Source organism: Puma concolor, chromosome D2 (assembly GCF_028749965.1).
Source record: "Puma concolor isolate L17-30 chromosome D2, mPumCon1.1.hap2, whole genome shotgun sequence".
NCBI lineage: Eukaryota > Metazoa > Chordata > Mammalia > Carnivora > Felidae > Puma > Puma concolor.
In genome coordinates this window covers 30436865-30464344 of record NC_141677.1, presented here as the reverse complement: position 1 = coordinate 30464344, position 27480 = coordinate 30436865, and the positions used below count along the sequence as shown (strand labels likewise).

Genomic DNA, 27480 nt, shown 5'->3' with positions numbered 1-27480 from the left:
TTAAGAGTTAACAGTCTGGTTTTTTGTTTGTCTTTTTTCTTTGTACATTTGTTTTGTTTCTTAAATTCCACATATGAGTGAAATAATATAGTATTTGTCTTTCTGTGACTTATTTCACTTGGCATTAGACCCTGTAGATCCATCCATGCTGTTGCAAATGGCAAGATTTCTTTCTTTTTTATGGCTCACAAGTATTCCATATGTATATATACCAATCCATTGATCTATCAGTGGGTACTTGGGCTGTTTCCATAATTTGGCCGTTGTAAATAATGCTTAATAATCATTAGGGTACATACAAATTAGTGTTTTTGTATTCTTTGGTTAAATACCTAGTAAGTAGTGAAATTACTGGATCATATGGTAATTCTATTTTTAATTTTTTGAGGAACCTCCATTCTGGTGAGCACAGAGACTGATTTGGATCCTCTGTCTGCCCCCTCTCTCTACCCCTCCCCTACTCATGCTCTCTCTCTCTCCCTCTCTCAAAAATAAACACTAAAAACACATATACATGAAAACATATACATATATCTATATAGATAGATATTTTGATAGATATACACATACACACAAACCATGACACTTATATACAATAAGAAACTATGCAACTGTAAGAACAGAATGAAGTCTCTTTCTGTGTATCGACATGGAAAGATCTGTAAGCTGTTTTTTTTTTTAATTATTATTTTTTTTAACGTTTTATTTATTTTTGAGACAGAGAGAGACAGAGCATGAACGGGGGAGGGGAGAGAGAGAGAGGGAGACACAGAATCGGAAGCAGGCTCCAGGCTCTGAGCCATCAGCCCAGAGCCCGATGCGGGGCTCGAACTCACAGACCGCGAGATCATGACCTGAGCCGAAGTCGGATGCTTAACCGACTGAGCCACCCAGGTGCCCCTGTAAGCTATTTTTTAAGTGAACAAAGGAAAGTCCATTAGAGTACATACATTACCTTCTGTGTAAAAAAAAGCAAATATGAATACTGATTCATATCTGTTTGCATAAAGGAATTATAGGTTACCAAAAAAAACCCCAAATTGTATACAATTCAACACCAAAAAAACCAATCCAACTAAAAAATGGGCAGAAAACAGGAATAGACATTTCTCCAAAGACATGCAGATGGCCAATAGACACATGAAAAGAACATTAATTATCAAGGAAATCAAAATCAAAATCACAATGAGGTATCACCTCACACCTGTCAGAATGGCTAAAATCAAAAACACAAGGAACAACAGGTGTTGGTGAGAATGTGGGGAAAAAGGAACCCTCATGCACTGTTGGTAGGAATGCAAACTGGTGTAGCCACTGTGGAAAAAGCAGACAGCCAGATGCAGGGCTTGAACTTACGAACCACAAGATCATGACCTGAGCTGAAGTTGGATCCTTAACCGACGAAGCTACCCAGTCAGTTTAATCATTCCTCTGAGTCTTCTGCTATTACAAGTTTTTATTGCTGTAACCAACAATGTTATAACGAGTGGATATAGCTTCAGTTCTTTAAATTATAGCTAGGATATTGCACCCAAGATAAAATATTTGTAAGTTGGTGTTGTGAACAAGTTTTTCCAACTGCCTATAGAATTTTAAATGTGTTGGTGAATCTTTTCTGCACTATATGCTTAAAGTAGGAAAATAGTTCACAACAAACTGTTCTTTGCTATAACAAACTTAAATATATAAGAAAACTCAAATAAATTGAAAATTATTTCTTTCAGCTTGGTGAACTCCTGAGAGATTGGCGACGTCTTAATGTTGCTATAACCAGAGCCAAACATAAACTGATTCTTCTGGGATGTGTACCCTCACTAAACCGCTATCCTCCTTTGGGGAAGTTACTTCATCATCTAAACTCAGAAAAATTAATATCCTTTTTGTTTTGTATATGGTCACATTTGTGCTTTGTGAGTATTTTATGTACTTGTATAATTAAAACTTAGTGTCCTGTGTTTTCTATGGGCATATTTCAAAGACCTGATTTTACAAAGGAAAGAGAGAAAACAATTGTCAGGAAGTTATTTTATTTTACTTTAATTTATTATTTTATTTTATTTTTATTTTTATTTTTATTTATTTTATTTTAGTTTAGTTTAGTTTATTTATTTTGAGAGAGAGACAGAGAGAGGGAGCAGGGAGGGTGCAGAGACAGAGAGAAAGAATCCCAAGCAGGGTCCACACTGTCCATGCACACAGAGCCCAACAGAGCCCAACGTGATGTTCAAACTCACAAACTGTGAGATCGTAACCTGAGCCGAAACCATGAATCAGAGGCTTAACTGACTGAGCCACCCAGGCACCCCTATTTTATTTTACTTTATCATTATTTTTTTAAGTAGGCTCCATGCCCAGTGTGGACTCCAACATGGGGCTTGAACTCACAACCCTGAGATCAAGACCTGAGTTCAGATCAGGTTTGGACACTTAACTGAGCCACCCAGGTGCCCTGTCACAGGAAGTAATTTTAAGCAAAAACTGAAGTAATGAAGGTGATGGAGAAGGATGATTTGTGAAGGGAGAAAGGGAAGAAAAGGGACTTGATCTGCTGCCCTAGGAGCAGAATGCATGTTTCTTGCCCCTTCTGGATCCTCTCACAATAATTTATAATTATTTTTCTTTAATCTGGAACAGAACATTAATATAAACAAAAAGGGGTGCCTGGATGGCTCAGTCAGTTAAGCATCTGGACTCTTGATTTTGACTTAGTTCGTGATCTCACGTTTGTGAGATCCAGTCTGTGAGACTGAGCTCTGAGTCAGTCCCCTCTTTTTGCTCCTCCCCTGCTCGTGCTCTCGTGTGGAAAAATTAAATTAAAAGAATTAAAAAATGGAGAATTATTCCTAGTCATATTATGGGTTATTAAGATAAATCATCTTTTAAAAAATTATATGAAGGTCTTAGGCTATGATATATAAACCTTATTGCTTAGGTACATTATTATCCATTTAGCACTTCTTTAAACCAAATGACAGAATGTTGAATAATGTCATAAATGTCTTCCTGCAATTCCATTTTGTGTTAAGTATATCTTCCTTAATTTATTTTACATCATGGATCTTCCATCAGAGGAACATGAAAGTCTTTGTCATGTATTAGGTGGTTTTCAAAGAAGATAAAGCACTGTTTTCCTTGCTTTTCTTTCACTGGCATAGTGTTCTTCTCTAAATATTACCTGTTATTTGTAATTTGGATATGCTGTGAAAAGTGTCTGGTTAGACTATGAAGATCACTTTTATCCCAAGGATATGAAATAATGTAAAATGTACTCTGCTCAGAGTTCCAGTTTTTTGTTTATTTATTTATTTATTTATTTTTTTGGTATAATCTTTTAAACATAAAGTTCTATCACTATGCAGAATTTAACACAGTATTGTTTCAGTATAAGTCTACCCAAAACTGAAAAGTATGTTTATACGTACCATAAGTATGTTTTTGTGTGACCTAGAAAGAGTTTGACAAATTTTTACCAGCTTTATTGATGGATTAACTCTAGGATCTGAGAAACTTTAAGACTAAAATTTCAATACTAATTTGATTTTATAGGTTTTTATCATATTTTGCTCATTCTTTAAGAGATTAGGGAAAGAAAATTATTTGTTTTTATTACCGAAGCACAGCTTTATGATGATGAGGACACAGGTGTGATTCTTTTCTGTGTTTTGAGATCTCTGATCCAAAGACCATTTTTCAGGATTTTTCCCCTGACTATTGCTTTTTGGTATAAGGTATATTTTTACTTTAAATCTAGTCTTTTAAACTATTAATTATAAATTTATTATTTCTCCCTAATTCCTGATTGCCCCTTAATCTCCCACTTGTTATTTTCAGTAGATTTTGATATAAAAGAAAATAATTCTTTTGAGAAGTTTTGTTTGCTGAATTGATGATAAAAAGTTTATTTTCACCTATTGTTCATATGACCCTTTGTTTTGAAACACTACTTAGTTTTCTCTCTCTCTCTCTCTCTCTCTCTCTTTTTTTTTCTTGGGAATAAAGATATTTTTGTAAAGTAATTGCCTCAAAATGCTTAAGTTAGGTAAATGGTGATCAATTTTAACTTTACTGTATCCATCTTCTGTGGGAGGATATCTCTCTCAAGGTTGTATTTTTTTTTTTTTTTAATGAATGTTAAATGTGTTAAAATTGTTGCTTCTACCTCACCTCACATGTTCCTTAAAAATTACTTGAAGTTTTTTATTAAATAAATTGTTTTCTACTGTTAGACCTTAGTATGTCAATTATTAATCCTGATTACTAATTAAGTTCAGGGTTGCCCAGCATTTTTTCAGGTAGTAACAAGTGAAATGTTGATAATGCTGTAAAGCTGTATATAAATACTTCTGTAGCACAAAAAATGGAAACCATTCTTTTGGCAGGGAAAGAAAAGGCTTTTTGGAGAAGGTATCTTATTAAAGTCTGGTAAAGACTGGGTAGAATTGCATAAATTGTAGACAAATCTAGATAGAGGGTACAACAAATGGGAAAAGGAAAAGAAATGTATAGGCAACAGCAAAAATAGTTCAGTATAGTTAAAAGAAACATACAAGGAAGTATTAGAGACCATGGATTACAGACCATGATTCCCAATACTGGCACATGAAAGCAATTTTAATAGGTTACAACCAGCTTTGCTTTTATTTATTTTTTTTTTATTTATTTATTTTTTTTTAACGTTTATTTATTTTTGGGACAGAGAGAGACAGAGCATGAACGGGGGAGGGGCAGAGAGAGAGGGAGACACAGAATCGGAAACAGGCTCCAGGCTCTGAGCCATCAGCCCAGAGCCTGACGCGGGGCTCGAACTCACGGACCGCGAGATCGTGACCTGGCTGAAGTCGGACGCTTAACCGACTGCGCCACCCAGGCGCCCCTCAGCTTTGCTTTTAAAGGGAAATAGTGGAAAATATTAGGGTATATCACATATAAAAAAGACACAAAAGGGGTGCTGGAGTGGCTCGGTCAGTTGAGCATCCGGCTCTTGATTTCGGTTTAGGTCGTGATCCCAGGGTTGTGGGATCAATCCCTGTCGGGCTCTGCACTGGGCATGGAGACTGCTTAAGATTCTCTCCCTTTTTCCCTCTGCTCCTCTCCCCTGCTCGCTCGCTCTCTCTCTCTCTCAAAAAAAAAAAAAAAAAAAGACACAAAAGTAGAACAGTAAACTCCTCTATATATGTATACTCATCACCCATATGTAATATACCCATCACCCATATGTAATGGAAGATTTTGCTGCAATATTTTCAATATTCTTTTTCTCCTTTGCTGAGATGTTTTAAAGCAAATTCTAGATGTCATCTAATTTCACTGCTATACTTCAGTATGTGATGAGCTTTTTAATTTTTTAAATTTTTATTATTTTTGAGAGAGAATGTGTGTGCATGCATCAGCGGGAATGGGGCAGAGAGAGAGGGAGATGGGCAGTCTCTGGGCTGTCCTTGCAGAGCCCAACATGGGGCTCAAACTCACGAACCATGAGATCATGGCCTGAGCCGAAGTTGGATGCTCAAGCAACTGAGCCACCCAGGTGCCCAGTGATGAGCTTTTAAAAAAATAGTATTTTTGTTATATGATGATATTAGTAAGCTTAAAAACCTAGATTGTTAGCTTTAGTAAATCAAGGGCTTAGAATAGATTAATATTCTACTTTAATCCTGTTAATTTAGTTTAAACATAGACACTAAATTCCAATTCTTTTCAACACAAGGGGACTAGAATACCCAGCAAATGTATATTTTGGAGCTTAAGAATATCTACCTCAAAGGGAGAATTTATTTCCTTGCTTTAAATAAAACTGGTCTAGGGGCGCCTGGGTGGCGCAGTCGGTTGAGCGTCCGACTTCAGCCAGGTCACGATCTCGCGGTCCGTGAGTTCGAGCCCCGCGTCGGGCTCTGGGCTGATGGCTCAGAGCCTGGAGCCTGTTTCCGATTCTGTGTCTCCCTCTCTCTCTGCCCCTCCCCCTTTCATGCTCTGTCTCTCTCTGTCCCAAAAATAAATAAAAAACGTTGAAAAAAAAATTAAAAAAAAATAAAAAATAAAAAATAAAAAAAAATAAAACTGGTCTATTGCTGAATTAAATATCTTTCCTACTTGTCACCTATAAAGTCCCTGGGGGAAAAGCAACCTAGGAAATAAAGCTCTTTTCCTTTGTTTTCATGGTTCTATAAAATAAATACTTAATTTTATATGCTTTCTCAAATGCACTTAGAATACAAATACTTCCTTCTTTACCCATCACTTGGAGAGAAGAAAAATGAACAAGTCAGTCATATTTCAATATTTAATAGCAAGATAGAAGAGGTTAGACTTGTAATGAGTTTTAGACTCCTCGGAACACTAAAAACTTCCTGTATCTTGATATATGAAAATCAAGCCAATTTGTATTGGCTCAAATTCTGGTTCTGTCCCTTAGTTCTCTGAATAGAGAGGCAAGCTATTTAACCTTTCAGAGTTTAGTTTCATCTGCAAAATGGAGCTAATTCTATCCTCATAGAGTGGTTTTGAAAATGAAAAAGACTCTGGCCTAGGAACTGATGTATAATTACATGTGCACTAATAATAGAGGGGGCATGGAAGATCAGTGGTGAAAGCATAATGGAATAGTTGTCTACACATAAGGAAAAAGTGAAATTTGATCCTGTTTCACACCATTCACTAAAATCAATTCTGGGTGCAACAACAGGCCTAAACATGAAAGATGAAGCTATGTAACTCTTAAAAGCTATGTAACTCTTCATGACTTTGAGGTGGGGAGGATTTCTTAAGACAGTAAAGCATAAACCATAAATTCAACTACAAGAACAGTAAGAATTTATATTTATCAAAGTCTCTATACAGTGAAAATATTAGAAAATGACAACACATAATTGACACCAAACTAGTATGTAGAATATTAAGTAACATGTACAGGCCAATAAGAAAAAGGGCAAAAGAAAAATTGGCTAAAGACCTGAGCAGTTTCTTTGCAAAGGAGAAACTCCAAATATTAAACATGGGGGAAGTGCTCAGTATCATCAGTAAAATAATGAGATACATACAAAATAGACCCATCATACAATCGCTTACCTAGAAGATTGGCCAGAAAAGAAATTCTCACAATTCTAAGCATTAGAACGAACATAGAGCAACAGAAAAACCAAACTGCTGATACATTTTGAGAAAAGTTTTAAAAAGTTTGTCAGTAAATTTTTTTTTAATGTTTATTTATGTTTTGAGAGACCTAGAGCACGAGTGGGGGAGGAGCAGAGAGGGAGGAAGACACAGAATCCAAAGCAGGCTCCAGGTTCTGAGCTGTCAGCACAGAGCCTGATGCGGGGCTCTATCTCATGAACCGTGAGATCGTGACCTCAGCCAAAGTCAGAAGCTTAACTGAGCCATCCAGTTGCCCCAGTAATTTTTTTTTTTAATTTTTTAAGCTTATTTATTTTTGAGAGAGAGTACATACACATAGACGAGTGGGTTAGGGAGAGAGAGAATCCCAAGTGGGCTCTGCACTGACAGCAGAGGTGGAGCTTGAACTCACAAACCCCGAGATCATGACCTGAGCCAAAATCAAGAGTCGGATGCTTAACTAACTGAGCCACCCAGACTCCCCAAGTTTGTCATTAAATTTAAAGAAAGGCATACCTTATTTATTTTGAGAGAGTGTGTGCAGAGCGGGGCTCAAACTCACCAGCCATACTCATAAACTGTGAAATCGTGACCTGAGCCAAAATCAAGAGTCAGATGCTTAACCAGCTGAGCCACCTATGCGCCCCCCTATTCTTAACGGTATGCCCTACTGACTCTCTTGCACATTGGCATAAGGATATATATCATACAACCTGGAAACCCTACAACCAGGAACTTGTACATGATTGATGTTGAACAAAAGAAGTGTAATAAAATTCATGTTACTCCATTTGTGAAAAGCTTACAAACAGGAAAAATAAACTACTTGGTTTAGGGGCACATATTTGCATGGTAGAAACAGCAAAGCAAGGAAATGATTCTCATAAAAGCCAGAATAGTATTTACCTAGGGGGATGATGAATGGTGGCTAGGTGAATGGTGAATGGGTCCATCCTGTGCTCACTGATCTGGTGGTAGTCACCCAGCTGTTCATTTTATAATGATTCTTTAAACTTGTAGAGAGCGAGTCACTTATGTCCAGCAATAACCAAGCAGTTAAGGGTACTGCAGCAATCAGATATTTGAGGAGACCAGCACCTGCTGACTGTACCCCAGTACAAGTCTGATAACAAGCAGAAGCAGAGGAGCTCTGCAGGAGCCGAAGACTGATTAAATTCCTTTAAAAAAGGGAGGATTGGGCCACCTGGGTGGCTCGGTTGGTTAAGCATCTGACTTCAGCTCAGGTCAAGATACTGTGGTTCACAAGTTCCAGCCCTGGATGGGGCTCTCTGCTGTCAGTGTGGAGCTCGCTTTGGACCCTCTGTCCTTCTCTGCCCCTCCCCTGCTTGTGCACTCTCAAAAATAAACATTTTTAAAAAATTAAAAAGGGGCATCCGCATGGCTCAGTTGGTTAAGCATCTGACTTTGGCTGAGTCTGAGCCCCAAGTCCGGCTCTGTGCTGACAGGTCAGAGCCTGGAACCTGCTTGGGATTCTGTGTCTTCCTCCCTCTACCCCTCCCCCACTCATGCTTGGTCTGTCAAAAATAAATAAAAACATTAAATAAAAAAAAGGGTGGATAGGGGTGCCTGGGTGGCTCAGTCGGTTAAGCGTCCGACTTCGGCTCAGGTCATGATCTCGCGGTCAGTGAGTTCAAGCCCCGCGTCGGGCTCTGTGCTGACAGCTCGGAGCCTGGAGCCTGTTTCAGATTCTGTGTCTCCCTCTCTCTGACCCTCCCCCGTTCATGCTCTGTCTCTCTCTGTCTCAAAAAATAAATAAACGTTAAAAAAAAATTATAAAAAAAAAGGGGAGGATATTTTAGCAAACTGTCAAGACACCTCAGACACCCCTCTGTGAACACTTCAAAAAGGCAGCTGCTGCTGAAGGCTCTGCCTGATGGATCTCAGAACAAAACTGAGATCCTTCAGTGCTTGAACATAATATGTAAATGCTAAGAGGTGACCCAACAAGACTGAGGCTTTATCTCAACTGCACACCCACAGACTTCTGGTTTGGTTTGTTAACTTCCTACTGGCTGTGTTATCTTTTGTTGTGTGACTTGTAAACCCCAGTTAATCACGTGGTGAAGTGTCATTGAGTTCAGAATCCTGAACTTGTTTAATAATTATGTTAATCTTGTTTTATGACTGAATAAGGCTGACATTGTGGAAAAACACAACTCGTGTTTGTATCTTTATAGCTTGCTCATGACACTGTATATATGTTTTATACTTTTTTCTCTATGTATGATTATCTCACAGTAAAGAAAATTAAAAACCAAAAGAAATAAACATATCAGAACTATACTGGCCAAGGTGTTGAAGAGAAAAACAGAGCCCCATTTTCATGAAATTTCTCGGTCTTTCTGGCTCCGCCACTGTCTTAACAATTGCTGATCTAACTAGGTAATAGCTTAAGTTTCCCAGGCTTAACCTACCGTCATGTGCCCATGTGGGTTTTTTTTTCCTCTTAAAAAAAATTTTTTTTTGAGTTTATTTTTGTGTGAGAGAGAGAGACAGAGTGTGAACACGGCAGGGGCAGAGAGCAAGGAAGACAGAATCTGAAGCAGGCTCCAGGCTCTGAGCGATCAGAATAGATCCCGATGCGGGGCTTGAACTCGCAAACAGTGAAATCATGACCTGAGCCAAGGTCGGATACCTAACCGACTGAGCCACCCAGGTGCCCCCTTAAATGAGAAACAGGTAGCTTTATCTCTATACCTCTGTCCCTTGATTAGTGTGGCCCTTCCCCCTGCCGGTGTATTTACTAGTTTAAAAGTCGTTTTGGGGCTGCTTAGTTGCAGCAGATTTCTGCCTACTGTTAACTGCTTCAGATTTTCTAAATTCTTCTGCTCCCCTAAGAGTTTGAGAAGAGTGAAGGGAAGCGGTCAGGTGTGTCAGATGAACCCCGCCCCCGTGTGGATGAAAACGTTTGCACGTGGCTCGCACCCTTTGGCAAAGCGGCCCCAGCGCGCCAGCGAAGCCCCCGGGTGAGAGACTGGTGGTCCGGCAGGTGACCGGCCTCAGGCTCCTCACACGCGAGGTCACCTTCACGCTCCTCTTCCTTCTCCTTCCGGTCCGACTGGACGCGAGGAGGCCTGGCGAGGGCGGGTTTCTCTCCCGCCGGTTGCAGGCCCCGCGGCCCCCCACTCGCGGCGCCGCGGGACCGCCCGGGCGTCCTCCCGCCGCCGGGAGCGCTGTGGGCCGCGGCAGGCCTGGTGGCAGACGCCGTGGCGGCCGCCGCGCGCCTGAAGGAATCTGCTGGCGGGGCCCAGGGCGTCCCCGCCCGAGACCGCGCCGCCGTCGCCGCCATGGGTAAGGGGAGCGGACCGAGAGCGGACCCTGGGCTCTCCGTCCTAGGACGCGGCCGGGCGAGGAGGACCCGTGGTGATAGGCACCGAGGCCTCGGGTCGTCACTGGGGCCCGAGTCCGGGCCTGGACCTGGGCGGGGGCAGCCGGGGACTCGGGGGCGCCGGGGATCGCCATGGCAACGCGCGGCCGCCCCTTGTTCCTTTCCGACCCCGCCCGGGTTCTAGGGCCTAATGGCCGAGGGCTCCTTGTCTGACGACTTCCAAGGGGCGAAGCCAGGGTCGGCCAGGGGGCCGCTCCCGGGTCGGTGGAACAGCCGCGGACGGGCGATGACTTTTCAGGTTTGGGGGTGGCGGAGGGAAGACGCGTCTCAGGTTTTGGCTTGGGTGCCCGACGCCAAGGGCGGGAGAGGTGCAGCGATGCCGCGCAGGACCCCCGGTGAGCCCTCCGTGGGGAACCTGGGGCGCCCCGAGCCCTTTGGGCAGCCTTACTGCAGGGAGGCAGGGAGAGGACTCTGGGCCCGGGCGAGATGAGGGGACTGGCCCTTGGCCTTGTTGGGGCTGCGAAGAGCCGGACACATCTTCGAGCCCGGGCGGGGCGCGGTCGGCGTGTAAACGCTCCCGGGCGAGGAAGCTGCGGGCGCGGAGCGTGGACCTGCCTCGGAGCAGCTGTAAAGGCGCCTTTTGTCTGCTAGTCCCTTCACAAGTTACGGATCGTGATCCACACTAAGAAAAATGAGAATTGGTACAGATTATGAAACATCAAGTGGTTAAAAAAATGAGGGAATCATACCATGATGCAGATTTGAAGGAATGATGTGTGTGCAGATTTTCCACCAGTTAGCTTGGTCATAGCTGTTGTGGGTGTTTGCATTTTTAGTTGCTTAGAATTCTGACTCAGGTTTCACCCTTAGCTCAGAACTTGAATACTGGATCATTGGAAACCCTGGACTTTTGTTCAGTAGAGGAGGAACGGACACTTGGTTCACTTGGACTAGTAGATTTGCCAGAGATTATATGAAAGGTTATACTAAGTGCTTTCATTTTTCTGCACTTCATTTTGTCATCTCTGTTGGCTGTAAATATTCCTGCCTGTCACAACAGTGGTGAGAATAGGGGGAAACATCTGAATTTCTAAATTAAGAATAAAATTTGTGGGGAAGAAAAAGAGTTTTGTGGTATGAAAATATCAATTAAAAATCAGTTTGTTTTTTTTTAAATGTATCTGTTAACTTAGTTTTTGACTGAATCAGCTGTGTGGAAGGGCAGGAAACTTAAATGTGAAATAAGGACTCTGCTTTTATTTCCTCTGGGAAAATAAAGGAGTCATGAAATACAGAACTACAGTAGCAATGAAAAAACAAGATGGAAAGAGGGATAAAATGAAAGAATTGAATGGCTTTGCCTGTATCCCCTTATTTGTCCAGTTGTTTTTATTTACCTGTCATATTTATACATGATACTGTAATTTTAAAATTGTAATTGCCTTTTGTTGCCAGTTCTGAACATTTTTTTGCCTTGAGATTCATCCTTGGACTACTGTCCACCTTTTGCATGAGACTCTTAAATATGTTATTACTCCAATCTTAGCTCCAGAAGTCATTAAAAAAAAAATCAAAATTCATTCTCCCTGAAGAGGTACCACAAAAAGTAAAATAAATACCAGAAAATAACAAATTTGCATGGTCTTGAGAATAATCCATAAACTGTGTCTTGGATAGGCATGGTAATGTTCTATGGTGTGTGTGAGAGACAAAAAAAAAAAGTGTGGGTTAGTTAGGGAGACTAATTTGTCAACCAGAGAAAAACAGCATTGTTCATTTTACAGCAGAATGAAAGGGTTTATATATTTTTCAATGTCATGTCTTGCAAATGATGATGGACTCCTTTCTTGTGCTTTCAGCTACAAAAGACCCCACAGCTGTAGAGAGAGCAAACTTGTTAAACATGGCTAAGTTGAGTATCAAAGGACTCATTGAATCTGCTCTGAGCTTTGGCCGCACTTTGGATTCTGACTATCCCCCCTTGCAGCAGTTCTTTGTTGTTATGGAACATTGTCTGAAACATGGTCTTAAAGGTATCATGAGATTAAAAAAAAAAACTAATTAATTTATAATCCCCTTGTTCCATCTTAAACATCCTGGAAAATGTGATATTTGTTGAGGCCATAATTATTGTTACTTTACATTTGAAAAATACTGGGTGGGTTGGTTTGGGGAGAAAACAGCCTACTGCTTTATGTTTTCTTAAATAAGTTGTCTTCGGAAAATGCCTACTTAGGGGCTCCTTGGTGTCTCATTTGGTTAAGCATCTGACTCTTGGTTTTGGCTCCGGTTCATTAGATCGAGCCCACATTGGAGCCTGTTTGGGAATCTCTCTCTACCTCTTTCTGGCCCTGCCCTGCTCTGCTCATTCTCTCTCAAAATTAAAAAAAAAAAAAAAAAAGATGCCTACTTAGTGTTTTGTAAAAACATTTTCCATTTCCTCCCCCCCCCCCAACATATTCTGAAGTGATTCGTTTTCTAGGGGAATTATAGAGTTATTTAAAAAATTTTAAGCTTAAAACAATGTTAAAATTAAAAAAAAAATTAAGCTTAGTGATCCCAATATGAAGTCTTATTGCTAGTTTCAGCCCTATTGAACAAATACATTAAAATAGTTGATTGTTGGGGCATCTGGGTGGCTCAGTCGGTTAAGAGTCCCAGTTAGGCTCAGGTCATGATCTTGTGGTCCGTCAGTTCAAGCCCCATGTTGGGCTCTGTGCTGACAGCTCAGAGCCTGGAGCCTGCTTCAGATTCTGTGTCTCCCTCTCTCTCTGCCTCTTCCCCACTCATGCTGTCTCTCTCTCAAAAATAGACATTAAAAAAAATTTTTTTTAAATAGTTGATTGTTGAAATATAAACCTCCTTGGGACCCTGGAAGAGATCTAGAAAGATTTTCTTCTGGATTGGGTTATCGTAGAAATGTGAGTGTTCCCTGGAAATGATGATAATAGTGGATATTGTATTCTTCTACACAGTTGAATTTATTGTTACTTGTGAAATGTTTATATTATATTTAGTTATTTAATATACATTGTGTAATAACTATTCTTTTACTTATTATATTAACAGTTGTTGGTAGTTTTGGTCTCTACTTCTTTTGATCAGCTGTGTAGGGGCTCTGTGAGTAAGAGTTTATACCCAAGTGACTATTATAATGCAAAAGAAGCTTGCCTGGTTCCTTGTTGGTATAGTATGAACCTGGTTAAGTTGGGCAGACCTAGAAGTTCTGACTAAGGGGCAGGAAAGTGAGGATCAATGTAAACAGCAAAAGAGCTTTACATAAAATTGAGAAGGAGCCTTGACATCGAAATTTGAGACTCTGTGATGTTATTAAAGTACTAATTTCTTTTTTTAATTAAAAATTTTTATTGAGATATAATTAACATTATTTTCATGTATACAACATAATATGATATTTTTATGTATTGTGAAATGATCACCACAATATGGTGATATCCATCACCATACATAGTTACAATTTTTTTCTTTTGATGAACTTTTAATATTTACTCTCTTAGCAACTTTCAAATATGTGACAGTATTATTGTAGTCATCATGCTGTACATTACATCCTTATGGCTTACTTATTTTATAAGTGGAAGTTTATACCTTTTGACTACCTTTACCCATTTCCTCTGCCTCCACTCTCTGCCTCTGGCAACCACCACTCTGTTCTGGTTTTTATTTTGTTTTTTTTAGATTCCACTTTTTCTTCAATTGAGGATGAAGTAATTTTTTTTAATTTTATTTATTTTGAGAGAGAGAGAGTGTGCACACAGGTGCATGCGGTGGGAGGGACAGAGAGAGAGGGAGAGACAGAGTCCCAGGACTCCATGCAGGGCTTGATCTCACAAATTGAGATCTTGACCTGAGCTGAAACCAACAGTCGGATGTTCAACCCACTGAGCCACCCAGGTGCTCTGAAAACAAAGTAATTCTTAAAAATTGTGTAAAGAATAGTGAAATCTACTCTTTTTGTACATGAACCAAACAACATAGAAGCACATAGAACAAAAACTGTTTCCTTCATTCTCTTCCTTCTATTCCTTGTCATTGTTCTAGCTCTTTTCTGTTTTTTTTTTCTTTTACTGTATATAGAATTATGCTATAAGTATTAATTCTGTGACTTTGTTTTAAAAGATTGGTGATATGATTTGGAGATCTTTCCATTTACATAGAGATCTTTATCACATTTTTAATGGCTCTATAAAGTTTCATAGTATATGTATACCATAACTTAATTAACTGTCCTCCTCTTAGTGTACCCTTAGGTTGCTTCCAATTTTTTACTATTAATATTGTGTTGGGGCTCCTGGGTGGCTCAGGTGGTTAAGCTTATGACTTTTGATTTTGGCTCAGTTCTCACAGATCTCACAGTTCATGGGTTTGAGCCCCATGTTGGGCTTTGCACTGACATCGCAGAGCCTGCTTGGGACTCTCTCTCCTTCCCTCTCTTTCTGACCCTTCCCGACTTGTATGTTCTCTCTCTCTCTCAAAATAAATAAAGTTAAAAAAAAAATTGTACTGTAAGTACATTGTTGGGTACGTGTATTTGTATACTTGCTCTCTTTAGGAGAGGATTCCTAGGAGTAGAATTACTGGGTCAAAGGATATAGGCAACTGGCCTCTATGAAGGCTTCACTGATTTATCAAACATCATATTTTTTCCTACTTTTAATATTATCAGTCTCTAAATACTTCTTTCAATACATCAAGAAGCCACCAATCTGATCTAACACCTTGAGTTTAAAAAGAATTGTTTTTTTTAAATGTTTACTTAATTTTGAGAGAGAGAGAGTTGGAGCATGAGTGGGGGAGGGGCAGAGAGAGAGAGAGAGGGAGGCACAGAATCCCAAGCAGGTTCCAGGCTCTGAGCTGACAGCACAGAGCTTGACGCAGGGCTCCAACCCATAAACTGCCAGATCATGACCTGAGCCCATGTCGGACACTTAACCAACTGAGCCACCCAAGGCACTCCTAACACCTTGAGCTTTAATTTGCTTTTCGACAAACTTTTATTTAAAAAAAAATAGCAGTGACAAAAACCTTTATTTTCTCCCATGCTGCAGAAATGGAGTTTGCAAAGTGATGGCCAAATAGTTAAATTTTCAACTCTTCTTTCCTTTTTTTTTTTTTTTTAAATTAATTACTTTATTTTTGAGAGAGAGAGAGAGAGAGGGAGGGAGAGAAAGAGAGCAAGCCGGGGAGGGGCAGAGAGAGAGGGAGAGAGAGGATCCCAAGCAGGTTCTGCACTGTCAGTGCAGAGCTATTGTGGAACTGTGAGATCATAATCTGGGCTGAAATCAAGATTCTCATGCTTAACCCACTAAGCCATCCAGGTATACCTAAACTCTTTTCTGAATTTATTTGCCTTTACTTCACAAAATATCAGGGGCATGTCCTAACAGTCATAGGCTTGTCTTGATGAATCAATGTGAAGCTACTTTGTGCTGATTTTTTCCCCCGAAAGGAAAAATTGCTTATCTTGGTGATTGTCCTTGGTTAGTGCATATGATAATCACCCTTGATCTGCAGGAGATCTGGTCAGTACTAAGAAAGAAATATGTAGTGATTTCATGGTTTTATATTACCCAATTCTCACACCTTTTATGTTAAAAGTAAAATAACTACTTATTTGTCTTTGGTTTATTTAATAAGCTGATAAAGATCACCCTGCTAGGGCTGCCAAACTTCTTTATTTTGATACTGGTAAAGAATAATCCCAGTTATTTTTTTACTTTAATTACCTGCCTGCATATTTCTCATAGGGAAGAATGGCCAAGATGCATATTTCTGATAAGGAAAAATATCAGGATCCTGATAAATAGGTTTCTGATCAGTAGGGCTGTGTAGTGATAAGAGAGGAAAGGTCTTTGAATAATTGTGTATTAAGTTAGAAACGTTGAAAATAAATATTTAAAAGGAAGTTATTACAATTTTATATGTTGAAGTTGTATGCATTATATGTACTTTTTTTTTTTTCAGTAAGAAAATCATTTTTGAGTTATAACAAAACTATCTGGGGCCCCTTGGAACTGGTGGAAAAGCTGTACCCAGAAGCAGAGGAAATAGGAGCCAGTGTCCGGGATTTACCTGGTCTCAAGTAAGTAATCTTATTACTTGTTCATTTCTGACCACAAAAGAATATTTACTGTTTCTTAAAAGTACCTTACACTCTATTATCTTCTCTTAGCTGTAAGTAGCCTTTTTGCATTCTCTCCTAATAAAATTCTATTCTTTCTATATGGCTTAGCTCAAATTTCATTTCCTTTATGAACTTTCTCTTAGCCTCTTCGGTTTTTTTTAAGGTTTATTATTGAGAGAGAGAGACAGAGCGCAAGTCGGGGAGGGGCAGAGAGAAAGGGGGAGACACAGAATCCAAAGCAGGCTCCAAGCTCTGAGCTGTTAGCACAGAGCCTGATGTGGGGCTCAAACCCACGATCCATGAGATCATGACCTGAACCAAAGTCTGACACTTAACTGAGCCACCCAGGCGCCCCCTGTTTTAGCCCCTTCAGTAAGAACTAACTGCTTTTCCATTTATACCCTATCACTGTATTCACTCCTTTATTCTGTGACTTCAATTCTGCATTGTATTGCAGGAAACTGTAGGTCCCTTTAAAATAAGATGTGTCGGGGCGCCTGGGTGGCTCAGTCGGTTGAGCGGCCGACTTCAGCTCAGGTCATGATCTTGTGGCACTTCAGCTCAGGTCATGATCTTGTGGCCCGTGAGTTTGAGCCCTGCGTCAGGCTCTGTGCTGACAGCTCAGAGCCTGGAGCCTGTTTCAGATTCTGTGTCTCCCTCTCTCTGACCCTCCCCCCTTCATGCTCTTTCTCTGTCTCAAAAATAAATAAACAAAAAAAATTAAAATAAAATAAGATGTGTCAATTATGCATTTCTGTTTCCTGAGTGTTAAGCTAGTTTGCAGGAGTAAGCTAGTCGGCAGCAAGTAACTATTTGCTGAAGCCTGATTTAGGTTAAATCCAGGGCATAGGCTCAGGAGATTTGAATTCTCATATAAGACATTTATATATATGGGACTGGTGCAAATTACTTTTTTTCTCTGAAAATTGGGATGTATAGTGTCATGTGCCCATTTCACCAAACAAATATATATAATATGTTGTAAACGTTGCATTTTCTGTCAGATTATCAGTGTACTTTCTTTTAGCTTTATAATTGAGAGTTTTACATGTTACAGGGAATATGGTAGGGTTTTCTGGCTGTTAACACAACATCCAAATATTTCCAAGTTGTAGTTAATTGAATGATAAAGTAAATGGCTACTGTTTATTAAGCACTGTATCAGGGTAATAAAATGATTGTTTTCCATGAATTGTCTCATTTAGCGCTTACTTCAGTCTTACAGGGTAGAAATTATTATAATAGTTACATAGATGCGAAAAATAAAGGTCAGAGAAGTTATAGTTAATACATGGCAGAGTGAGGATTCAAACTCAGTTTTTATTTTTATTCTTATTTATTATCATTATTATTTTTTGTAAGTAATCTCTATACTCAGTGTGGGGCTTGAACTCATGCTGAGATCAAGAGTCACATGCTGTATCAACTGAGCCAGCCTGGTGCCCCTCAAACTCAGGTTTTAGAGTTAAATAGCAAGTGATGTTCACACTTGATGTATCTTATAATGATATATTAAGAAGGATAGTGATTTTCAGCAAAGATAGAAGAAAAAGGGAATTATAAGTCTCAAAAAGAGAAGTATAAGCAGGGGTGCCTGGCTGGCTCTTGATCTTGGGGTTGTGGGTTCATGCCCCATATTGGGTGTAGAGATTATTTAAAAATAAAATCTTAGAAATACACAATTTGGTTATTTTAATATGAAAATACATGTTCATATTGTTTTTAAAAAGCCTAACTCTACAAGAGTAAAAAATGTTTTCTGAAGAATGGTATTCATTAAAATGCTAAACCATAAAAATCTCATTAGCTCTTTGTTGTGAAGATTAATTTTCCTCCCATAATACCTGCTGAAACATTCTTTGTATAAGAAAACATAAAAGTGTGAATGATATCTTTCTCTTTAAGAAACCATACATATTCTGTAAAATTTGCTTTTACTTTTACTAAATGATAGAAATTGGATAAGATGTGTGAGATTGAATTTTTTATGGACAACTGGATAGAGAAACATTTGAAAAATAACAAGCAGCCTGGTGATTTCTCTTTAATTAATTACCAGCTCAATGCCTTCTTTTTTTTTTTTTTTTTTTTTTAGCTCAGTGCCTTCTTTGTTATGATTTTTAAAATTCAGATATGATGTCAGTTACTTTTGTTTTTTAATGTTTATTTTTGAGAGGGAAAGAGCATGTGTGAAGGGGAGGGGCAGAGAAAGAATTTCAAGCAGGCTCCTCACTGTCAGTGCAGAGCTGGATGTGAGGCTTGAACTCATGAACCCTGAGATCATGACCTGAGCTGAAATCAAGAATCGGATGCTCAACTGACTGAGCCCCCCGGCATCCCATAATGTCAGTTACTTTTTGAAGGCATTATACTGCCTTATTTGATGCATTTTGTATATTCATCTTTTTTTATTATTATTATTATTATTATTATTATTATTATTATTACTACTTTTTAAGTAACCTCTATGCCCAGTGTGGCTCCTGAACTACTCTTGAACTACCTGTACTGATTAAGCCAGCCAGGAGCTCCTTGCATATTCATCTTTAGAGGGTTAGGTCTGTTTGGACAAAATATTTCTTATAGAAATAGCCTCACTATTCAGAGTCCTTTCTTCTAAGGCATAAAATGTTACCTAGATGTCTTGCAGGTGCAGGTTTACCATAGAGACTTAAATAGCTCCCAGGGATTAGATTGCATGCTCAAAGAGCTAGCTTAAAACTGTAGACACAAAGATGAAACCATGATAAATTGCAGTTTTCATTTATTAATATGTACCTCAACAGAAATAGTATAATAGACTACATATTCTATAAGGGTTGGAGCAGTTTTCTGACCAGTTCGTTTTGCTTTTTAGGACCCCCCTGGGTCGTGCAAGAGCATGGCTTCGATTAGCCCTCATGCAAAAAAAAATGGCTGATTACCTGCGTTGCTTAATTATTCAAAGGGATCTCCTAAGGTTAGTACCATACCATTATATCATGTTCATTTGCATTTAAAAAATTTCATTTATATCTTATTTTCCAAAGAGAATTAAAGATGTGGTAGAAAAGGAGACACAGATACAATAAGATGGTATAAAATAAAAGAAGAGCAACATGAGAGAGAAAATCATGGTAAGGACATAACACGGATCAGGAACTAGCCTAAAAAATGAATACCATAAGCTTTGTTTTGGCTGATAAGCAGGAAATTTATTTATGTGTTATATTTGTAAGTTAGTTCATTTTTTTTTCTAAATTAGAGTTAATTCTATGAATAAAAATTCGTATTGGGATTTGGAACTTTAATTCAAGAGGTTTCTTTTTACATACTAAACTACTGTTTCACCTGTGTTGTGGGCACTTTTTAAACTGTCAGTTTAGGGGCGCCTGGGTGGCGCAGTCGGTTAAGCGTCCGACTTCAGCCAGGTCACGATCTCGCGGTCCGTGAGTTCGAGCCCCGCGTCGGGCTCTGGGCTGATGGCTCAGAGCCGGGAGCCTGTTTCCGATTCTGTGTCTCTCTCTCTCTCTGCCCCTCCCCCGTTCATGCTCTGTCTCTCTCTGTCCCAAAAAATAAATAAACGTTGAAAAAAAAATTTTTTTTTTAAATATATGGCCTTCAATTTAAACTGACAGTTTAAATTTTTTTTTTTCAACGTTTATTTATTTTTTGGGACAGAGAGAGACAGAGCATGAACGGGGGAGGGGCAGAGAGAGAGGGAGACACAGAATCGGAAACAGGCTCCCGGCTCTGAGCCATCAGCCCAGAGCCCGACGCGGGGCTCGAACTCACGGACCGCGAGATCGTGACCTGGCTGAAGTCGGACGCTTAACCGACTGCGCCACCCAGGCGCCCCCAAAAAAATTTTTTTTAATGTTTATTTTTGACAGAGAGAGAGAGGGGGAGAGAGAGAGAGAGAGAGAGAGAGAGAGAATGAGAATGAGTGGGGGAGGGGCAGAAACAGAAGGAGACAAAGAATCCAAAGCAGGCTCCAGGCTCTGAGCCCTCCGCACAGAGCCCGACAGGGGGCTCGAACCCGTGGACTGCGAGACCATGACCTGAGCCGAAGTCGGATGCTCAACTGACTGAGCCAACCAGGTGCCCCGAAGGCCATATATTTTTAAGCAGACTTTGAAAATTTCAAAGTAAGATAATCAGTTGTCAAAGGGAGCAGCCCATGGCTGTCCCTCCATTTGCACTTCTTCTCTTGGACTGCCTCTCTAATGTTTTGGAGAATCTGGTCATTTCTTTTTTAATGTTTATTTATTTTGAAAGAGAGAAAGAGACTGTGTATGAGCAGGGGGAGGGGGAGAGGGAGGAGAGTGAGAATCCCAAGCAGACTCCACACTGTCAGCATGGAGCCCCGATGTGGAGCTTTATCTCACGAACTGTGAGATCATGACATAAGCCAAAATCAAGAGTTGGATGCTTAACGAACTGAGCTACCCAGGTGCCCCAAATCTGGTCATTTTTGGTTTTACTTATGACTCTGGTTATACATCTTGGTTTTTCCCATTTGTTAAATGAGAATGACCATACTTTAAGCATCAGCAATTTCTCAATAATATTCTGAAGGTCAATGAAAGTGATTAAATACTGTAAATGGGACTTCTTGAGGAAGGCATGAGGCCATGGTAATTAGTTCCATGAATACGTAATTGTCAAGTCTTAGTTTTTAGATTGTCCTATTTCTTTCACAAGTCCTTTGTTTGAACATTTTTTAGTATATAGATATCCATAAGTATCTTTAGTTGATGATTATTAAGAACACTTGCAATGTACATATCAAATGTTGATTTGAACATGGGCTTTGAAATGTTTCATATATCATTACCTACCTTAGTATTTGTCCCAAGACTCTTAATAAATCCTAGGCTTGAAAAGTCAACTCTGACAAGTATTGTAATCAGATCAGTAATAGTCACTATGTCTTCTGAGAGTCACAGACATTCCAGACCTCAGTGATGCCTCTTTTTCTTTTGATATATATTTCTTTGCTTCTCTTTTCTTTCTCTGTCTCAAAATTCTTTTTTCTCTTTTCTCTTTCCCATTCTTTTGCGTTGTCTATATAGACACTAATATTTCAAAATGTTTGTTATTCACATCTAGAAAAGCTGATTTGAAGAGACCTAATTTGTATGGATTTCATGTTTATATTACTGGGCTGAGATTTTAAATTTATGTTTGAAAGAAATTTGTGTTTTAAGCTTTTTATTTTGATTTCCACAGTGAATTTTATGAGTATCATGCACTAATGATGGAAGAAGAAGGAGCAGTGATTGTTGGGCTGCTGGTTGGCCTGAATGTGATAGATGCTAATCTCTGTGTAAAGGGAGAAGATTTAGACTCACAAGTAAGTGAAAGTGACCAAAACCAAATGCAGAGAGTTTTTAGTTTGTGCTGTTCCTCTTGCATCCAGTTTACAACTCTAAATTGTAAACAGTGCTATTAAACATGAAAGGAAACTTAAGAGTGATATTCAGTTGCATGTTAAATGTACTTCTAATATTTCTCCCCTTTAAATAAAAATAACATTATTTACTTTAGGTTGGAGTGATTGATTTTTCCATGTATTTAAAGAATGAAGAAGATATTGGAAATAAAGAAAGGTACGATTTTCCTAAGTTATTTCACATGTTGTATTTTCTGTGGAGCTCTTTACAAATCACCATGGGGTCCATCTACTGATAATGTAGTTTTTATTTACTTTTTTGTGCATAGTTCCTGCTTTATTTTGTTTTGCTTCCATATAAAAGTTTCACAAAGCAAAAATCACTTAGAAGGAGGCTTTAATACGAGGTATGACTTTTGGTCACACCTGTTCTTGAGACCTATTTTAATAATCAGCTGTTTTTTGTGGTAAAAGAGATGAAAACTTATTCACAAGTTTACAAATGCTGGTTCATTTCAAGATCCAGTGTTTAAATTTAAGATCTACTCATTCCAGCTAAGAGAAAGGATAACTATGTAGCATAATAGCTGTGCTAATTATTGCTACAGTTGGAGTCCTATCACAAATGTATCAAAATAATATGTACACCTTAAATTTATAGTTATATCAAGTATATTTCAATAAAAAATATACTGATGCAAAAGAAATTCTTAAAAAAAATTTTTTTTAACATTATATTTATTTTTGAGACAGAGAGAGAGAATGAGTGGGGGAGAGAGGGAGACACAGAATCCGAAGCAGACTCTAGGCTCTGAGCTGTCAGCACAGAGCTCCATGTGGGCTCAAACCCAGGAACTGTGAGATCATGACCTGAGCTGAAGTTGGACGCTTAACCAACTGAGCCACCCAGGCACCCCGTCTTTTTTTTTTTTTTTAATGTTTATTTTATTTTTGAGAGAGAGAGAGAGAGAGAGAGACTGGGCATGAGTGGGGGAGGGGCAGAGAGTGAGGAAGACACAGAATCTGAAGCAGGCTTCAGGCTCTGAGCTGTCAGTACAGAGCCTGACAAGGGGCCAGAACTCATGAACTGCCAGATCATGACCTGAGTGGAAGTCAGCACTTAACTGACTGAGCCTCACAGGAGCCCTGATGCAAAAAGAATTCTTAAATATATTTTTTAATGGTATTGTTAAATAGATTACTTGTTAATACTAGATTTAATAAAGGTTATAATTAGTACACCGTTTACTGCCTCCTTAATGTAAAAATGTTGAATTTTATTTTAAAAGTAAGATAATGTGGGGTGCCTGGGTAGCTCAGTCTGTTGAGCATCCAACTTAAATGATCTCGGGGTTTGTGGGTTGGAGCCGCATGTTAGGCTCTGTGCTGATGGCCCAGAGCCTGTAGCCTGCTTCAGATTCTGTGTCTCCCTTTCTCTCCGCCCCTCCTCTGCTCACACCTTATCTCTTCAAAAAATTAATAAAAATGTTAAAAAAATTTTTTTAAATGAAAGCAAGATAATTTTTTTGCCATTATGTTTTACAACAGTTCTAGGTGATGTAGATACTTGTTTGGTCATCCATTGAACACCTTTTCAACTGACACAAAACTACTTTTCCCCATCTTTAGGAATGTTCAAATTGCTGCCATATTAGACCAGAAGAATTATGTTGAAGAATTAAACAGACAACTGAAGTAAGTATTATGGATACTTGAATACTTCGTACATTTGTGACTATTGTCTTAGGGGTTTTCTTCATCCTTTTTAGGTCAGCTTTACCCTATTCCTTCCTACTAAACATCTTTGAGAACGGGTTGAGGGAATAGAGAGTGGAAATTAAGAATACAGAGAAATCTTGGAGATAATTAATTTTCAACAAAAAATGAGAGTCAGATTTTCAGATAGGACCTTGAGAGAATTTAAAGATAGAATTTCTGAAGAGAGGTAAAAAAAAAAAAAAAGGATACAATTTCAGGAGCATCTAGGTGGCTCAGTTGGTTAAGTGTCCCACTCTTTTAAAAAAAAAAATTAAGTTTATTTATTTATTTTGAGAGACGGCACATAGAGTGTGGGGAGGAACAGAGAGAGAGAAAGAGAGGGAGAGAGAGAGAATCCCAGGCAGACTCTGCAGTATCAGCACAAAGCCCAGTGCGGGGCTTGAATCATGAACTGTGAGATCATGACCTGAGGTGAAATCAAGAGTCAGTCATTCAACCACCCAAGCCACCCAGGCACCCTTAAGTGTCCCACTCTTGATTTTGGTTCAGGTCATGATCTCACAGTTTGTGAGTTTGAGCCCCACATCTGCACTGTCAGTGCAGAGCCTGCTTGGGATTTTCTCAAGGGGCACTCTCTTCCCCCTTCCCTAGACATGGACAGGCTCGCTCTCTTTCTCTCTCTCAAAACACATAAGTAAACTTAAAAAAAAAAAAATTCAATTTCAAACTTAACCCTGTACCCTTGAGAACAAAAGGCTAGATATAGTGGAAGTTTATATCATTCTCATGATTCGAAAATTCATTTTTCCTACTTCAACAAGCTTCATGTGTAAATGTGGCTGTTGCCTCCCATGGTGGAATTTTTTTCCTTACAGTGTCACCTGGCATTGAAGCTGTCAGTGAATACTCTGGGAAGAATTTCAGAGATCTGAATGTAAAATAGTATAGTGCAGTTCTGTCTAATAGAAGTATAATGTGAGTTGTTATACAGATAATTTAAAATTCCAGTAACCATATTAAAAGAAACTTGAAATTATTTTAGAACTATATTTTATTCAATCCAGTATATACCCAAAATATTATCATTCAGTATAAAAACTTTTCATGAGATACCTTATATTCTTTTTTTGTATTGTCTTCACAATCCAATGTGTATTTTACACTTAACAACACATTTCATTTTGGACAAAATAGCATAGGTATAGTGAGGAATCTTTGATATGTAGTTAGAAATGGACTGTTCCCATTAATTAAAATGAGTAGCAAAAATGGCAATCTTTGGGTGATGGTATTATGAATAATTTTTTATACTTTTATGATTTTCTAAGTTTCAGTAAGCATAAAATATAATTAAACATTTTCCCCTTAGAAGAAGAAACTAAAGCTGTAATTCTTGCTTTCTCTGTGAAGTTGGATAGGAAAGATCTTCTATTTGTGCCTTTTTTTAAAGGAGTTTTAATGTTCATACGAAATATGTGTGTATGTATGTGTATTTAGTGATTTATATTTCTGAGATTGAGATTATATTTCTAAATGCAACTTTGTATTCCTTATTTATTTAATTTTAAACCTTTATTCCCTTTTGGGAGCAGGTAATGTATTCACATAGTTTAAACTTCAAAAAACACACACAAAAAAAGTCTTCCTTTCACCTGATCAACTACCTGGTTTCCCTTTTCAGGAATCATTAATAAGTTCTTGTGTATGCTTCCAGAGATACTTTATACAAATAGACAAGAGTATGAATATATATTCTTAAAGTTCTCACCTTCCTCTCTTTTTTTTTTTTACACATAAAGTAGTATAAGTTTCACACTATTAATTTTTTTTTTTTTTTTTTTGAAGGAGAGAGAGAGAGGCAGAGCATGAGCGGGGGAGGAGCAGAGAGAAAGGGAGACACAGAATTTGAAGCAGGCTCCAGGCTCTAAACTGGCAGCACAGAGCCCGACACGGGGCTCAAATTCACAAACTGTGAGATTGTGACCTGAGCCGAACTCGGACGCTTAACCGGCTGAGCCACCCAGGCGCCCCAACACACTATTCTATACTTCAGTGTTTTTATTCAGTTTATCTTAGAGTCTATTCCATTTGGTTCAGAGAGTTTTTCTCATTTTCTTTTAAATTATGTGTATTAAATCATTTACAGCAATACTAGTGCCTTATTTTTGTACATTTTATGTATTTAAAAATGTTTCATTGTTTTTCTAATTAGAAGGTTTTTGTATATTTAGAATATTTCAAAAATATAGAAAATAGATATAGAAAAAAATAGAACTCATATTATCCTTCATTCAAAAAAACCACTGTGATGATTTATTGTTTTTAAAAGTGCTTTTTTTGGGGTGCCTGGGTGGCTCGGTTAAGTGTCTGACTTCGGCTCAGGTCATGATCTCACAGTCCGTGAGTCCGAGCCCCACTTCAGGCTCTGTCTCTCTCTCTCTCTGTCATTTTTTTTTTAATGTTTATTTCTGAGAGACAGACATAGCACATGAGCAGGGGAGGGGCAGAAAGAGAGGGAGAGACAGAATCCAAAGCAGGCTCGTGCTGTCCTTGAAAAACTCAAGTTGTTTACCTAAGAATATTATATTTATTTATTTATTTTTAAATGTTTATTTTTGAGACAGAGATAGAGTGTAGTGGGGTAGGGGTAGAGAGAGAGAGACACACACAGAATCCAAAGCAGGCTCCAGGTTCTAGGCTCTGAGCTGTCAGCACAGAGCCTGACGCGGGGCTCGAACTCACAAACTGTGAGATCATAACCTGAGCCGAAGTTGGACGCTTAACTGACTGAGCCACCCAGGTGCCCCAAGAATGATTATATTTAAAAATGATTCGGGGTGCCTGGGTGGCTCAGTCCATTAAGCGTCCGACTTCAGCTCAGGTCATGATCTCATGGTCCGTGAGTTCAAGCCCCTTGTCAGGCTCTGTGCTGACAGCTCAGAGCCTGGAGCCTGCTTTGGATTCTGTCTCTCCCTCCCTTTCTGCCCCTCCCCTGCTCATGCTCTGTCTCTCTCTGTCTCAAAAATAAATAAAAACATTAAAAATGATTCAATATGAATGAAAAAACATTTTTTTTGTTTCACCAGTTACGCTAAAATACCAACATTTATTTCTGAGGCTGAATAAAATGTGCTGAAATGTATAAAATGTGCTGAAATCTACTATAGATTTTATTTTAATATATACAGCATATCATGTCTTATTAAGTTTGAGATGGTAGAATCAAGGCGTTGATAAATAGACTCAATAAAATGTACAATAATGTTCAGTCTTGATCAGTTTAAATAAAAATGCAAAAAACCAAGTTGTTCATGTGGCATAACATGACTTTCAACTATATCTTTGAAAGTCAGGGTGTTTGCTTAGCTGCAGGTTGTCCAGGTACCTGATGTGTATATGGTATTCACAGTTCTCAAACTATAGGTGACTTTAGAGGTCTCTAAGTTATTATGAAAGTGGATAGGGGAAACTGAATGAGGTTTGTGTTGGAGACCACTGTGTAAGCGTCATTAAGCCACTTATAAAGTAGATATTTAAAGTTCATCCATTAAAAAATAATTTTGAATTTAGTTTTAACAATATTTGATGATCTTTGTGTGGAATCCATTTCTTAGTATTATAAGTTAAATGTAAGAAGGACTCTAAGAACACAACAAAAGTAATGAGCGGCGTAAAATGTAATTTTAACAGAAGTGATTACTTTTCTATAGTCTTTATTGCTGTCCTAGGCAAATGAAGTTATCCAACTTAATGAAATTTCCTACACCCAAAAATTCAGGGCTG

At 38.7% G+C, this 27480-nt stretch overlaps 2 protein-coding genes across 8 annotated transcripts in view; both read left to right on the top strand.

Annotated features, from left to right (window-relative positions):
• Positions 1 to 4225, top strand: part of DNA2 (DNA replication helicase/nuclease 2) — a 54213-nt gene extending 49988 nt beyond the window's left edge. For 3 of the 4 annotated variants that reach the window (XM_086679855.1, XM_086679856.1, XM_086679857.1), the window contains one exon: positions 1725 to 1955. In XM_086679855.1, the coding sequence (XP_086535981.1) occupies positions 1725 to 1946 (222 nt within the window). In that variant the 3' untranslated portion in view covers positions 1947 to 1955. Of the gene's footprint in view, positions 1 to 1724; positions 1956 to 3050 lie in introns of those variants that run through there. The other variant, XM_025918156.2, reaches the window with a different exon arrangement.
• Positions 4226 to 10437: 6212 nt separating this feature from the next.
• RUFY2 (RUN and FYVE domain containing 2) overlaps positions 10438 to 27480 on the top strand; it is a 49910-nt gene continuing 32867 nt past the window's right edge. The window contains exons 1-7 of one of the 4 annotated variants that reach the window (XM_086679850.1): positions 10438 to 10854; positions 12319 to 12492; positions 16445 to 16562; positions 19462 to 19563; positions 21816 to 21939; positions 22134 to 22195; positions 23608 to 23673. In XM_086679850.1, the coding sequence (XP_086535976.1) occupies positions 10650 to 10854; positions 12319 to 12492; positions 16445 to 16562; positions 19462 to 19563; positions 21816 to 21939; positions 22134 to 22195; positions 23608 to 23673 (851 nt within the window). In that variant the 5' untranslated portion in view covers positions 10438 to 10649. The remainder of the gene's footprint in view (positions 10855 to 12318; positions 12493 to 16444; positions 16563 to 19461; positions 19564 to 21815; positions 21940 to 22133; positions 22196 to 23607; positions 23674 to 27480) is intronic. The other 3 variants (XM_086679848.1, XM_025917946.2, XM_086679849.1) reach the window with 3 other exon arrangements.